Here is a 16,695-nt window from a genome sequence, read left to right on the forward strand (position 1 = left end):
AGTCTCCCAGCAGGGAAGGAACCTGGCTGATTTCACCTCGCAATCCTGCAGATATCCTGAGGTCAACTGTAGAGCCCCAGATGTCACCCCTGAATGTTACTAATTGGGTGGACTACAACACAGTCTGGATCCTGGGTCATATAACCAGCACAAACAGCAACAGGAGCACAGGGACGGGTGACGTTGTCACGGACAATGTTAACGTTCATTATTACATGGCTGCCCCAGATCCTGCAATACTGTGGCAAGCATCTGAATGAACTTCCACATCCAGTGCTTCCCGAAGTGGGAGTTGGGACCCCCGCTCCCCAACACCGTGGCATCACGAGCTGAGACCTTGGGATCCCAATCTCTGACGTCCAATTGGCCATTGTTGGGAGCAGGTCTCCCTCATTTCCCGACTCAACCCGTCCCCTTCACCCCCTTGCCCCATCTCTCACAGGCATTCCTTCCCATCACCCCGTGCAAAATGATCCCGGGGACGAAGGGCTTGTCATATGAGGAGCGGTTGAGGACTCTGGGTCTGGACTCGATGGAGTTTAGAAGGGTGAGGGGGGAATCTGACTAAAACTTACACAAGGCTGAGGGGCCTGGAGAGAGTGGACGTGGAGAAGATGTTTCCTCTAGACTGGGACCCGAGGGCACAGCCTCAGGGTGAAGGGATGAACCTTTAGAAGGGAGATGAGGAGGAATTTCTTCAGCCAGAGGGTGGGGAATCTTGGAAACTCATTGCCACAGAGTGCTGTGGAGGCTAAGTCACTGAGTGTCTTTAAGGTGGAGATAGATAGGTACTTAATTGGTAAGGGGATCAAGGGAAGGCTGGAAAATGGGGTTGAGAAACAAATCCATCATGATCAAAAGGCAGAGCTGACTCAATGGGCCGAATGGTCTGATTTTCCCTTATCTTATGGTTTAATCTTTATGGTCTCTGCCACAACCACTACCTCCACTTACACTACCTCAGACCTTCTCACTGAGAGGTTGTAACCATTGGTTTAAAACCAGGAACACAGTGGGGGAAAGGTTTGGCAATGCATTGCCTCAATCCTCTGGGGAGGTAGGCCTGCACTTCAGGTTAAGAAAGTGCTGGAACAGCAGAAGGAGCTCGTTGCCAGGAATCTTGCCAGACGTTCCTTTGAGCGTGCCCAGGACTGGGGCACGTTGTTGGCCGACTTGAAAAGCCTCCCTTCCTCTTGTGGTGTTACGTGCTTAAGGAGCGTGAGTCATTTCCTGCCCACCAATCGACATTTCGGAAATAGAGCAACTGTCTTAACCACACCAGCCCGAACTAAACAGAAGCCAAAAGCCCCCCCGATGGTACCATTCCCAGACACAGCATCTTTACACAGTGCAGTCAGTAACCATTTCCAACAGTTAGAGGCTACTGTCAACAAGTGAAGGGTGTTCATTAAACATGACAATGATCTACAACACAAGAACAGGCTATTTGGCCCAACTGTTCCATGTTGGTCTACATCACCCCACCAGTTGCATCCTTGCCCCCAATTCACCTCAAGCTATCAACATATCCTGCCATTCCTTTTGACCCCCATGTGCTTATCCAGCATCACCCTGGAGCGTACCCAACATATTCACGTCTGTGTGGTGGTGAGTTTCACACTCACACTGCTCTCGGGGCAAAGAGAGTTTCTCCTGATTGAATGGAAGCATTGTCCGCCACATTGGTTATCAAATAGGTCGACAGAGACCTGGCGGTATTCTGTAGCGATTCCCAATATTGCCCACAAAATAATTTCTCCACCAGAGAGAGAGAAGGCTAGAATTGGCTGACCACCCACTTTGGATAAGTTACCAAGAGTTAATGCTAATCCCACTCAGGTGGCTGACTAGACACCTACTCGACCCAGTCATGGATGCCTGCTTCCACAGAATCCCTACGGTGTGGAAAGAAGCCATTCAGCCTGTCAATTCTGTACTGACCCTCCGAAGAGGATCCCGACCAGACACACACCCCCTACCCCATAACCCTAGATCTCCCATGGCTGACCCCCCCCCCAACCTGTACATCCCTTTTGGGACAACTTAGCATGGCCAATCCTCCCTAACCTGCACATCTTGTGAGTGTGGGAGGAAGCCCACGCAGACATTGGGGAGAATGTCGAAACTCCACGCAGACAGACACCCCGAGGGTGGAATCAAACCCAGGTCCCTGGCGCTGTGAGGCAGCAGTGCTAACCACTGAGCTACCTTGCATGCATTGAGTCACCCAGTTACTTTGTGGAGGAGGGGGGGGGGGTGATGTGAGGATCGTAAATGCTCTAATTTTGTGATGGGGGGAGGGGTTTGGCACATTCAATCAACATGGAAGACTTGGAATCCATTACAGCCGTTGAAATTAGGCTCTGTGACTGTCATTACGATGCTGCCTGGCCAGCTGGGGTATTTCTAACACTTCCCATTTATATTAATCGTTTGGTTGAGTTGATAACGTGGGAAAGGTCAGTTTGCCTTACATAAGCCTTCTAGCTGTCGTGTACACTCTGGGAACATTTACATAACAGACAAGCTGCCATCAGTGCGCACAGAATATTCCGGAGAAAGTCATTTTCATGTGATTGCCCCGATATTAGAAACAGAGGGGAGAAAGTTTATTTCTTCATTGGAATTTTTCTTTGAGGAATGAAATTGTCAGTGTGTTAGTGAACTTGCTCATCTGACCAATAACTCTTTGTGTTGAATGTGGAACATAGGAAGGGGAGGAGCCTATTCTGCCCCTGTTTGGGTGTATTTTCAATTTCCACAGCACGAGGGCACCGTTGGCTGGGCCAGCATTTATTACCCATCCCTAATTGCCCCTGGAGAGGAGGTAGCTAAGCCTCACTTCTGGATCTATTGCAATGGCCTCCAGGGAGGGAGTTCCAGGACTTTGACCCAGCGGCACTGAAGGAACAGCGATATATTTCCAAGTCAGGATTGGAGGGAAGCTTGCAGGGGGTGGTGTTCCCACATCAAAAACAGTTCAGGTTGTACACACCCCAACATTAGTCGAGTGTCACATCAGCTTTATCCTTGACTTTCCTGGGTCTAATCTGTCAAACTCAAGCTGCTGCAATGAGGAGTTATCTGTTTCTTCAAGGCATTTATTGTAAAGTTCTTCACATGTACCTCCATTTAAATAGTCTTCTTTTGTTCTCCCTTTCCAAATGAACAGTGGTATTGTTGGGTTTCATCAGTTTGTGAGATCATTACTACTGACATACTTGAAAAGGGAATCTCCAACCAAAGTCGTTTTGAGAACTGCAGATCTGTCGCTCTCAGACTCTTACACAATGTCAGTGACCTGATAATGTGGGCTCATTCCTCCTTCTTCCCTAATCGTTCCCCATTAAATACTTGTAAACGTCTTTAAATGAGTTACTTATATCTTATTACAGAGTCATCGAGTCATCCAGCACGGAAACAGACCCTTTGGTCCAACCAGTCCATACTGACAGTAACCCCAAACTAAACTAGTCCCACCTGCCTCCTCCTGGCCCATATCCCTCCTATTCCTGTCCTTATCCAAATGTCTTTTAAACGTTGTAACTGTACCCACATCCACCACTTCCTCAGGAAGTTCATTCCACATACAAACCACCTTCTGAGTAAAACATTTGCCCCTCACGTCTTTATTTAAATCTCTCTCCTCTCATCTTAAAAATGTGCCCCCTAGTCTTCGAATTCCCCAGTTACTTTCTTCATAAGACATACCCTCCAGTCCAGGCAGCATCCTGGTAAATCTCCTCTGCACCCTCTCTAAAGCTTCCACATCCTTCCTATAATGAGGCGACCAGAACAGATCACAATATTCCATGTGGGGGTTGAACCAGGGCTTTATAGAGCTGCAGCATAACTTCATGGCTCTTTAACACTATCCCCCTGCTAATGAAAGCCAACACACCATACACCTTCTTAACAACCCTATCGCCTTGGGTGGCAACTTTGAGGGATCTATGCATGTGGACCCCAAGATCCCACTGTGCCTCCACACTGAAGAGAATCCTGACTTTAACCCTGTATACTGCATTCAAATTCAACCTTCCAAAATGAATCACTTCACACTTTTCCAGGTTGAACCCCATCTGCCACCTCTCAGCCCAGTTCTGCATCCTATCAATATCCTGTTGCAACCTACAACAGCCTTCCACACTATCCACAACTCCACCAACCTTCGTGTCATCAGCAAACTTACTAACCTGCCCTCCCACTTCCTCATCCTAGTCATTGATAAAAATCATAAAGAGCAGAGGTCCCAGATCAGATCCCTGTAGAACACCAGTGGTCACCGAGCTCCAGGCTGAACACTTTCCATCTACTACCACCCTCTGTCTTCCATGGCCCAGCCAATTCTGTATCCAAACGGGGAAAGTTCCCTGTATCCTATGCCTCCTTACTTTCTGAATGGGCCTATCATGGGGAGCCTGATCAAACACCCTGCTAACATCCACATACACCACATCCACTGCTCTACCTTCATCAATGTGTTTTATCACATCCTCAAAGACTTCAATAAGGCTTGTGTGGTATAACTCGCCCCTCACAAAGCCATGCTGACTATCTCTAATCAAACTATGCTTTTCCGAATTATCATAAATCCTGTCTCTCAGAATCCTCTCCGATAATCTGCCCACCATAAGACTGACTGATCTGTAATTCCCAGGACTTCCCCTACCTCCCCTGACTCCAGGCACAAGTTCCCTCCACTCTCCCTGATCAGCCCTACCCTCACTCTGGCCATCCTCTTGTTCCCCACATAAGTGTAGAATGCCTTGGGGTTTTCCTTAATCCTACTCGCTAAAGCTTTTTCATGCCCCCTTCTAGCTCTAGGTCCATTCTTCAGTTCCTTCCTGACTATTTTGTAACCCTCTAGAGCCCTGTCTGATCCTTGCCTCCTCAACCTTAAGTAAACTTCCTTCTTCCTCTTGACTGGATGTCCCCCATCTGTTGTCACCCAAGGTTCCTTCACCCTCCCATCCCTTCCTTGCCTGAGTGGGATAAACCTGTCCAACTCTATCAGCAAGTGCTCCCTAAACAACCTTCACATTTCTGTCATGAATTTCCCTGAGAATATCTGTTCCCAATTTATGCTCCACAGTTCCTGCCTAATAGCATTGTAATTCCCCTTCCCCCAATTAAGTCGGTGGCACAGTGGTTAGCACTGCTGTCTCACAGTGCCAGAGACCCGAGTTCAATTCCCGCCTCAGGCGACTGACTGTGTGGAGTTTGCACATTCTCCCCGTGTCTGCGTGGGTTTCCTCCCACAGTCCGAAGATGTGCAGGTCAGGTGAATTGGCCATGCTAAATTGCCCCTAGTGTGAGGTAAGGGGTAAATGTAGGGGTATGGGTGGGTTGCGCTTTGGCGGGGCGGTGTGGACTTGTTGGGCCGAAGGGCCTATTTCCACACTGTAAGTAATCTAAATACTTTCCCAACCATCTGCACCTAACCCTTTTCACAAGTGTAGCAAAGGTCAGGGAGCTGTGATCACTATCACTGAACTGCTCTCCCACCAAGAGATCCGACACCTGATCTGGATCATTGATTTCGAAGCTCCTTGGATGCTGCCTGAACTGCTGTGCTCTTCCAGCACCACTAATCCAGAATCTGGTTTCCAGCATCTGCGGTCATTGTTTTTACATCATTACCAAGCAACATATCCAATATGGCCTCCCCTCTAGTTGGCTTATCGACAAATTGAGTCAGGAATCCTTCGTAGACACACCTGACAAAATCTGCTCCATCCAAACTATTTGCATTAAGGAGGTTCCAATCAATATTAGGGAAGTTGAAGTCACCCATGACAACAGCCCTGTTACTTCTGCACCTTTCCAAAATCTGCCTCCCAATCTGTTTCTCTGTGTCTTTGTTGCTAATGGGGGGTCAATAGAAAACTCCCAGTAATGTGACTGCTCCTTTCCTGTTTCTGATTTCCACCCATACTGGCTCAGTAGACAAACCCTCCTCAACACCCTCCCTTTCTGCAGCTGTGATACTATCCATAATTAGAAATGCCAGTCCCCCACCTCTTTACCTCCCTCCTATTCCTTTTGAAACATCTAAATCCTGTAACATCCAACAACCGTTCCTGCCCCTATGATGTCCAAGTCTCCGTAATGGCCACAACATCATAGTTCCAAGTACTGATCTATGCTCTGAGTTTGAAACACTTCAACCCATCACACTAAGTGCAACTTTGCCCTATCAACTGTCTATTCTTCCCCACAAACTCTCTGCATGCTGTATCTGCTTATTGACCAGTTACCCCATCCTCTGATCCGTGGCTCAGGTTCTCTCTCCCCCCCCCCCGCCAATCTAGTTTAAACCCTCCTGAGGAGCTCGAGCAAACCTCCCGCCCAGGATATTGATGCCCCTCCAGGTCAGGTGCAACCCGTCCCTCTTGTACAGGTCCCACCTTCCCCAGAAGGTATCCTAATGACCCACATACCTGAAACCCTCCCTCCTACACCAGCCCTGCAGCCACGTGTTCATCGGCACTCACTCTCTGTTCCTAGCCTCACTCTCTGTCCCTAGCCTCACTCTCTGTCCCTAGCCTCACTCTCTGTCCCTAGCCTCACTCTCTGATCCGAGCCTCACTCTCTGTTCCTAGCCTCACTCTCTGATCCGAGCCTCACTCTCTGATCCGAGCCTCACTCTCTGTTCCTAGCCTCACTCTCTGATCCGAGCCTCACTCTCTGATCCGAGCCTCACTCTCTGTCCCTAGCCTCACTCTCTGTTCCTAGCCTCACTCTCTGATCCGAGCCTCACTCTCTGATCCTAGCCTCACTCTCTGTCCCTAGCCTCACTCTCTGTTCCTAGCCTCACTCTCTGATCCGAGCCTCACTCTCTGATCCTAGCCTCACTCTCTGTCCCTAGCCTCACTCTCTGATCCTAGCCTCACTCTCTGATCCGAGCCTCACTCTCTGATCCTAGCCTCACTCTCTGATCCGAGCCTCACTCTCTGTCCCTAGCCTCACTCTCTGATCCTAGCCTCACTCTCTGATCCGAGCCTCACTCTCTGATCCTAGCCTCACTCTCTGTCCCTAGCCTCACTCTCTGATCCTAGCCTCACTCTCTGATCCGAGCCTCACTCTCTGATCCTAGCCTCACTCTCTGATCCGAGCCTCACTCTCTGTTCCTAGCCTCACTCTCTGTTCCTAGCCTCACTCTCTGATCCTAGCCTCACTCTCTGATCCGAGCCTCACTCTCTGTTCCTAGCCTCACTCTCTGTCCCTAGCCTCACTCTCTGATCCGAGCCTCACTCTCTGTCCCTAGCCTCACTCTCTGATCCTAGCCTCACTCTCTGATCCTAGCCTCACTCTCTGATCCGAGCCTCACTCTCTGATCCGAGCCTCACTCTCTGTCCCTAGCCTCACTCTCTGTTCCTAGCCTCACTCTCTGATCCAAGCCTCACTCTCTGATCCGAGCCTCACTCTCTGTTCCTAGCCTCACTCTCTGTCCCTAGCCTCACTCTCTGATCCGAGCCTCACTCTCTGTTCCTAGCCTCACTCTCTGTTCCTAGCCTCACTCTCTGATCCGAGCCTCACTCTCTGATCCGAGCCTCACTCTCTGTCCCTAGCCTCACTCTCTGTCCCTAGCCTCACTCTCTGATCCGAGCCTCACTCTCTGATCCGAGCCTCACTCTCTGATCCGAGCCTCACTCTCTGATCCTAGCCTCACTCTCTGATCCGAGCCTCACTCTCTGATCCTAGCCTCACTCTCTGATCCGAGCCTCACTCTCTGATCCTAGCCTCACTCTCTGTTCCTAGCCTCACTCTCTGATCCGAGCCTCACTCTCTGTTCCTAGCCTCACTCTCTGATCCGAGCCTCACTCTCTGATCCGAGCCTCACTCTCTGTTCCGAGCCTCACTCTCTGTCCCTAGCCTCACTCTCTGATCCTAGCCTCACTCTCTGTCCCTAGCCTCACTCTCTGATCCTAGCCTCACTCTCTGATCCGAGCCTCACTCTCTGTCCCTAGCCTCACTCTCTGATCCTAGCCTCACTCTCTGATCCTAACCTCACTCTCTGTTCCTAGCCTCACTAACCCGTGGCACCGGTCACAATCCTGAGAGTCTTGCGTCTCACTTGAGTGGGACTAACATTAACAGCTGGTAAGTTATCCCAAGTGGGTGGTCAGCCAGTTCTGCCCTTGCTCTCCCTCTCACTGAAAAATCTTTTTTTATATGAAAGTCAATGAAATTAACAATGGAACTCTGTGCAAATAAAAGTTTGCGTCATTTTCCCCCTGTTCCTTCAGACTATAAATCACACACTTAGAAATACATATAGACACAGCCACGTGGAAACATAGAAATGGGGGCAGTCCCACAAATCTCTGTCACTACTGAGTAAGATATTAGTTGATCTCTAACCTGACTCCAGATGCCATTTTATCCTGAATCCCTTCAGATTAGATTAGATTCCCTACAGTGTGGAAACAGGCCCTTCAGCCCAACAAGTCCACACTGACCCTTCGAAGAGTAACCCACCCAGACTCATTTCTCTCTGACTAATGCACCTAACACTATGGGCAATTTAGCATGGCCAATTCACCTGGCCTGCAATATCTTTGGACTGTGGGAGGAAACCCTTGCAGACAAGGAGAGAACGTGTCCACACAGACAGTCACTCAAGGCTGGAATCAAACCTGGGTCCCTGGTGCTGTGAGGCAGCAGTGCTAATCACTGAGCCACTGTGCCACCCGTATGGATAACATAAATGTATCACTCTCACCCATGTGAAGAATGGTCTACCATCCTTTGTGTGCAGAAGCTGTTCCTAACTGGTATAACCTGGCTTTGAAAGGAACAGTCTTACCCAACTCATACCTTTCCACCATCTCATCCTCATGGGTTTGCCTCTTACCATCAATGGGTTGGAGTATTGGAGACTGAGGGGGCACCTTGTAGAGGTTTATAAAATCATGAGGGGCAGGGACAGAGTGAATAACTAAGGTCTTTTTCCCCCCGGGTAGGGGGTCCAAAACTAGATATCAACTGAGACGGGAAAGATTTAAAAGAGACCTCGGGGGTAACGTTTTCACACAGAGGGTGGTACGTGTGTGGAATGAGCTGCCAGAGGAAATGGTGGAGTCTGGTATAATTGCAACATTTAAAAGGCATTTGGATGGATTTATGAATAGGAAGGGTTTGGAGGGATACGATCCAAGGGCTGGCCAATGGGAGTAGATCAGATTGGGATGTTTGGTCAGCACGAATGAGTTGGACAGAAGGGTTTGTTTCCATGCTGTATGACTCCAAAGCTCTAAGCACAAAAGATCAAAGAGTGATATTTTCGAGAGTTTAGAGGGATAAGGGCCAAATACTGGCAAATGGGATAGATTAGGTTGCGATATATGGTCGGCATGGATGAGTTGGACCGAGGGGGTCTGTTTCCGAGCTGCACATCTCTTTGACTCTCTAAATCCCTCTGAGCACTCCTTAATGTTGCCCATCGTCATCCCATCTCTCTTCCTGGTCTTTGTGACTCCCCACACTGTTGGGGCTTGGCCAGTCAACTATAAAAAGACATTGAAGCAGTCAAGGGAGAGGAATAAAGAGAAGATTCTTACCCCAATTCTGAGATGCACCGAGGCTACTATCAGATATGCAGCTACTGGTCCTTAGCCTAATTCTACAGCCCGCCTACAATTACAAAAAATAGCAATGGTTATAACAGATAACTACTATTAACTGGTGATTTTTATTATAGATCTCACCATTATTTCTACTCCCATAATAAAATGCATTTAAATCTTGTTGGTGAGAGATACACATCACTGGTGCTTTCTACATTAGATTCAATGGACAAATGCACAAAGACCAAATGATACGACAATAAAGACAAAGGACAAATAGGTACTGTTGCATTACGTCACAAAATGTGGGAGCATCATGGACAAGGCTGTATTTGATGCCCTTCCCTACTTGCCCTGGAAAAGGTGACAATGAGCTGCCTTCTTGAATAAAATAGAGGCCCAGAGTGTCACTACAAAGGACAGTGAAGAGGCGACTCCATCGCTGTGGGTCCAGAGTCATGTGTAAATCCGACTGGGTAAGGATGGCAGGTTTCCTGCCCTGAAGGACATTAATGAAAGAGATGGGCTTTTTTTTTAATAGGCTTTATAAGTAAAATACTGCAGACGCTGGAATTCTGAAACAAACACAGCAAGTGCTGGAGAAACTCAGCAAGTCTGGCAGTGTCTGTAAAGAGAGATAGAATTAACATTTCGAGTTCAACACAATTCGTCATCACAGATACCATCGGTTGAGTCTCTCCAGTATTTTCTGTTGGTTTGGGCTTTTATGACAATTGTTGATAGTTATCATGGTCACCATTCCTGAGAATAGGTTTTCGTTCCAAGATTAATTCATTAATTTTAAATTGTACCTGCTTCTAGGGTGAGATTTAAATCCCTATCCCTGGGGTATTAACCTAGACCTTTAGGCTACTAGACTCGTAACATTGCCATACACCTTTCCCTATTTACTCTTCCTTGAAATACAGAAAAATACTCTAATAAAAGTATTAGAGTATTTGCTATAGATCCTGGAAATCTAATATAAATGCAGAGGCCTATTATAGGAAAGATATTATTGGATTGGAGAGGGTTCGGAAAAGATTGATCGGGGTGTTGCTGGGACTGGAGGGTTTGAGTTATAAGGAGAGGCTGGATTGGCTGGGAATGTTTTTCACTGGAGCAAAGGAGGTTGAGAGGTGACATTGTAGAGGGTTATGAAATCATGAGGGGGATAGATAAGGTGAACAAGGGTCTTTTCCCCAGGGCGGAGGGATGTAGGTTTAATGTGAGAGGAAAAAGTTTTTAAAAAGACATGAGGGGCTACTTCTTTTAAACAGAGAGTGGTTCTCGTGTGGAATAAACTACCAGAGGAAGTGGTGGATGCAGGTACAGTTACAATCTTTAAAAAACATTTGGATAAGGACATGAATAAGAAAGGTTTGGAGGGATATGGAACAAGCGCAGGCAGGTGGGACTAGTTTAGTTTGGAAATATGGTCAACATGGACTGGTTGGACCGAAGGGTCTGTTTCCGTGCTGTCTGACCCTCTGACTGTATAACTGTATAATACTGGAGAAGCTCAGCAGATATGGCAGCGCCTATGGAGAGAGAAGCAGAGTCCAGTGTGACTCGCCCTCAAGTCTTCCGAAACTCTGTTTTTCTCTCTCCCCACAGATGCTGTCAAACCTGCTGAGTTTCTCCAGCAATTTCTGGTGTTCATTTGTGAAAAAAATATTGCAGGTTATTTCTCAAAGGCAGGAGGGGAAAGGAACTTGAATCAAAGTGAGAGGGCTTTGATCAACTGGGTGGGCTGTAGCGAGAGTCTTACAGGAAGGATTGGGAGATAAGAAAAAGGTTAGGAGGAGTTTGGAATCAAGGAGTGACAAGCAGTGGTGAGACCGAGCGAGAAAGCAGGGGATAAGAGGCTGGAGTCAGAGCTTAGAAGGAACGGGGAACGTGTGGAGCAAGAGAACTTCAGAGAGACAGGGATGAAATAAATGCAGAGGCCTGTTATAGGAAAGATATTATTGGATTGGAGAGGGTTCAGAAAAGATTGACGAGGGTGTTGCTGGGACTGGAGGGTTTGAGTTATAAGGAGAGGCCGGATAGGCCTCATCACCAAGTCCCCCTTTATATACACGTGCAAAGTACATGACACTGACCCAGCTAGCTCAGACCCAGCCCTCAGAGTGAACAGAACCCCTAACCCTCCTGTTTACATCTGTCAGCCAGGGCTCCCTGATTGGACCAGGTTAACAGCCCCGATCTAGGAACTCTATCCTCTGAGAACTCAGAACTATATCCTCTGAGTTCCACTTGGTTGACCTCACTACAAGACAGGGACAAGGTTGTGGGCTAAAGTGGAACAAAATACACAATGACAAGGCATTTATGTTATTTTTGTCCACCTATCAGGCTGAAAAGGCAATGATTCACCATAACTGGGTTACAGCCAGGGTAATAATTACTGATGAAGGGCTTTTTGCCCGAAACGTCGATATGCCTGCTCCTCGGATGCTGCCTGACCTGCTGTGCATTCCCAGCACCACACTGAGCTAGACACTGATAATGATCGACACACAGTTCCTGCTGTCAGGTTTCCTCCAACAGACAGCAGAGGGAGCAGTTTGACAGACCAAGGGAGTGAGTTACAGACACAGACCCATGTTCACTAAGCCAAGCTTTGTTCCAATTGCGTCACGGGAGATCGACATCTGAGGTACATTGCAGGAAGGTGATGGCCGCCTGGTAATGTCACCAGGCCTTTAATCCAGGCTATCCCTTGGGGGTATGAGTTTGGATCCTACCATGGTAAATGGTGGAATTTAAATTCAGAAAATAATATAAAGCTGGTCTTGAAAACAGTTTATCGATTGCTTCAGGAAATTCTGCAAGGGCCATTGGACCTGAAACATGAACTCTGCTTTCTCTCTCTGCTAGAACTGCTGACTTTCTCCAGCAAACTCTGCTTGTGTTTCAGATTTCCAGCATCCCCAGTTGTCAGATTATTCCCTGTTCAATCGTGTTGTATCCAGAGAGAAACCATCTCTGACATGCCCCAGTTTAGGGGCACAGTTGGGGTGGACAAAGCAATTCAGCCTTTGCCAGCGATTCCCATATCCGACAAGTACATGTGCAAACTATAACAGGAGGCAGTTCAAAGTCAACCATGCCAAGCCAGACTGGGCAAGCATGGCACACTCTCTTCCCTGAAGTGAATTTGTGAACCAGATGAGGTTTGTAAAGCATAACGCAGCGGTTGCGACATTAACTTTTAATTCAGGATTCACTCGACCGAAAATCTGCCGTGCTGGGATTGAACATGACTCTCTCGATCATTCCAGCACAACCAGCTCAGTGAGATAACCACAATCCCACTGTATCCCTGTGGGGCTGGGTGGTGTTGTAGAGTTCTCAAGTTAGCTCAGCTCGCCGCGGAATCTTTCATGGAGTCAAACATCCCAAGGCACTTTTTGGAAACGTTATCCAACAACTTCCCAAAGACACAGGGGGAGATGTTATAATATTATCATGTTAAAGTTGGTTTGCAGGCAATTAAGAAGGCAAATGGAATATTGCCCTTCATTGCTAGAGGGATGGAGTATAAACATAGGGAGGTTATGTTGCATAGGATGCTGTATAGGGTGCTGGGTGAGGCCACACCTGGAGTACTGTGTGCAGTTTTGGTCTCCTTACTTGGGAAAGGATGAACTGGCACTGGAGGGGGTGCAGAGGAGGTTCACCAGGTTGGTTCCAGAGTTGAGGGGGTTGGTTTATGAACAGAGATTGAGTAGACTGGGCCTATACTCATTGGAATTCAGAAGAATGTGGGGGGAATCCTACAGAAACATGTAAAATTCTGAAGGAAATAGACAGGAAAGAAGCAGGGAGGTTGTTTCCACTGGGGCGGTGGAACTAGAACTAGGGAGACATAGCCTCAAAATAAGGGGGGAAGCAGGTTTAGGACTTAGCTGAGGAGGAACGTCTTCACCCAGAGGGTTGGGAATCTGTGGAATTCCCTGCCCAGTGATGCAGGTGAGACTACCTCGGTGAATGTTTTTAAGGCAGAGATAGATCTTTGAACAGTAAAGGAATTAAGGGTTATAGTGAGAGGATGGGTAAGTGGAGCTGAGTCCATGAAAAGATCGGCCGTGATCGTACTGAATGGTGGACCAGGCTCGAGGGGCCAGACGGCCTACTCCTGCTCCCGGTTCTTCCATTCTTAAGTTACTTAAAATCTCCATCTTTAGCTACAGTCTGTCTGATGTGGTTCAGTGAACCCCCCCTGGCATATTTTACAACATTGAGGGCACTGTATTGAGGGCAAGTTGTTGACCAATGTCACATACATTTGTTTCATATCTTCACAGATGCTTTTGTTTGTTTCCCCTTTCGGGACAGTTTTGGAAGGACTAAGGTGCTGATTGTCTAGCTATTGAACCAGTGTTACAAACACTCCCTGTGTGCCCTGGAGGGGCTGGGTGGGCAGGGATCTGCAGTGCTCTATTACAGAGCCAGGGGGCGTCCCTCTCACACACACCACACACACACACACACACTCTCTCTGTCACTCACACACACACTCTCTCTCTCTCTCTCTCAAACACACACACTCTCTCTGTCACACACACTCTCTCTGTCACTCACACACACACTCTCTCTCTCTCTCAAACACACACACTCTCTCTGTCACTCACACACACACACTCTCTCTCTCTCTCTCAAACACACACACTCTGTCACACACACTCTGTCTTTCACTCACACACACTCTCTCTCTCTCAAACACACACACTCTCTCTGTCACACACACTCTGTCTTTCACTCACACACACACACTCTCTCTGTCACACACACTCTCTGTCTTTCACTCACACACACTCTCTCTCTCTCTCTCAAACACACACACTCTCTCTGTCACACACACTCTCTGTCTTTCACTCACACACACACACTCTCTCTGTCACACACTCTCTGTCTTTCACTCACACACACACACTCTCTCTGTCACACACTCTCTGTCTTTCACTCACACACACACACTCTCTCTCAAACACACACACTCTCTCTCAAACACACACATACTCTCTCTCAAACACACACACTCTCTCTGTCACACATACTCCTTCACACACACACACACCCCTGTATAAGATCATTGTCCACGTACTATTACATACCTCATCATCTTTGGACATCAGCATCAACTGACCGTTGACAAGAGTACAGTTATTGACGTCCCAGACTGGCACTCCTGCTGAAGGTACCAGCAAAATGGGAGGGCTCTGAGTTTCAGAGGTCACTGCTGCATCAACACTATCTGTAAAGGGATGGCAAGGTGGGAAGAGAGAATAAAAAACACACATCAGGGAAGAGAGAACAAAAAACACACATCCCACCGTGAAAAGAAAGCATTGCAGTTGTACATGGTACCCAAAGTGAAGAAGAGAAATCAGACCCTTTATGCTCATTACCACACAGACCAACCAAGGCCAATGATCCCACAATCCATGTATGGGCAAAATCACAGCTACATGATTGCGGGCTGGAGGTTTTCATTAATACACCACCAACAAATGTGTTAAAATGGTTTTCTTATTGTCACTTAGAGATGCTACTTCATGTGATTATGACAGTCCCATTCAATATACGTTAAACATCCAGAAAATTACAAAAGGGGTGCTTTTGCCCCCCAGTGGGCAAACCAAGGTTCATCTGTCAAACTGATCATGCTCTGGTATACACCAGGGAGGGCAGTGGGTACTGGGCACAGATCATGTTCAGTCAATGATCACACCTTCCTGTCTCGCCTGCCACTTTGTGGTGTGCACAGGAAGCAGCAACAAGGTGTGCTGCATGCAAGGGATTTCCGGCCCCAGCTGAAAACACTCGGCCTGGGTGTCAGAAACATCAGTGTCGACCGTGAGAACCTCTCAGCAGAGGAGAAGACTGTCTTTACAGGGCACTGTGAGGGTTCGGGATGTCAACAGCAAGTGTTCTGCCTACACAGTAAGAAAGTTCAGACACTGAGGCATATCGAGGGCTCATAACTAGTGATGAGGGAGTGTGCACTGTCAGAGGGTCAGTGCTGAGGGAGTGCTGCACTGTCAGAGGGTCAGTGCTGACGGAGTGCTGCACTGTCAGAGGGTCAGTGCTGAGGGAGTGCTGCACTGTCAGAGGGTCAGTGCTGAGGGAGTGCTGCACTGTCAGAGGGTCAGTACCAGGGGAGTGCTGCACTATCAGATGGTCAGTGCTGAGGGAGTGCTGCACTGTCAGAGGGTCAGTGCTGAGGGAGTGCTGCACTGTCAGAGGAAAGTGCTGAGGGAGTGCTGCAATGTCAGATGGTCAGTGCTGAGGGAGTGCCGCACTGTCGGAGGGTCAGTGCTGAGGGAGTGCCGCACTGTCAGCGGGTCAGTGCTGAGGGAGTGCTGCACTGTCAGAGGGACAGTGTTGAGGGAGTGCCGCACTGTGAGAGGATCAGTGCTGAGGGAGTGCTGCACTGTCAGAGGAAAGTGCTGAGGGAGCGCTGCAATGTCAGAGGGTCAGTGCTGAGGGAGTGCTGCACTGTCAGAGGGTCAGTACCGGGGAGTGCTGCACTGTCAGAGGGTCAATGCTGAGGGAGTGCCGCACTGTCAGCGGGTCAGTGCTGAGGGAGTGCTGCACTGTCAGAGGGACAGTGTTGAGGGAGTGCCGCACTATCAGATGGTCACTGCTGAGGGAATGCCGCACTGTCAGAGGAAAGTGCTGAGGGAGCGCTACAATGTCAGAGGGTCAGTGCTGAGGGAGTGCCACACTGTTAGAGGGTCAGTACCAGGGGAGTGCTGCACTGTCAGTGGGTCAGTGTTGAGGGAGTACAGCACTGTCAGAGGGTCAGTGCGGAGGGAGTGCCGCACTGTCAGAGGGTCAGTGCTGAGGGAGTGCTGCACTGTCAGAGGGTCAGTGCTGAGGGAGTGCCTCACTGTCGGAGGGTCAGTGCTGAGGGAGTGCTGCACTGTCAGAGGGACAGTGTTGAGGGAGTGCCGCACTGTGAGAGGATCAGTGCTGAGGGAGTGCTGCACTGTCAGAGGGACAGTGTTGAGGGAGTGCCGCACTGTCAGAGGGTCAGTGCTGAGGGAGTGCCTCACTGTCAGAGGGTCAGTGCTGAGGGAGTGCTGCACTGTCAGAGGGTCAGTGCTGAGGG

The 16,695-nt window shown here is 48.6% G+C and overlaps 1 protein-coding gene across 1 annotated transcript in view; it reads right to left on the reverse strand.

Annotated features, from left to right (window-relative positions):
- The window catches only part of LOC140468149 (ras GTPase-activating protein nGAP-like), a 94,012-nt gene that overhangs the window by 59,817 nt on the left and 17,500 nt on the right, over nucleotides 1-16,695 (reverse strand). Inside the window, exons 2-3 of the mRNA XM_072564354.1 lie at nucleotides 14,696-14,835; nucleotides 9,567-9,639 (exon numbers count right to left, since the gene is read on the reverse strand). Of these exons, the coding sequence (XP_072420455.1) occupies nucleotides 9,567-9,639; nucleotides 14,696-14,835 (213 nt within the window). The remainder of the gene's footprint in view (nucleotides 1-9,566; nucleotides 9,640-14,695; nucleotides 14,836-16,695) is intronic.

Source organism: Chiloscyllium punctatum, chromosome 46 (assembly GCF_047496795.1).
Source record: "Chiloscyllium punctatum isolate Juve2018m chromosome 46, sChiPun1.3, whole genome shotgun sequence".
Taxonomy (NCBI): domain Eukaryota; kingdom Metazoa; phylum Chordata; class Chondrichthyes; order Orectolobiformes; family Hemiscylliidae; genus Chiloscyllium; species Chiloscyllium punctatum.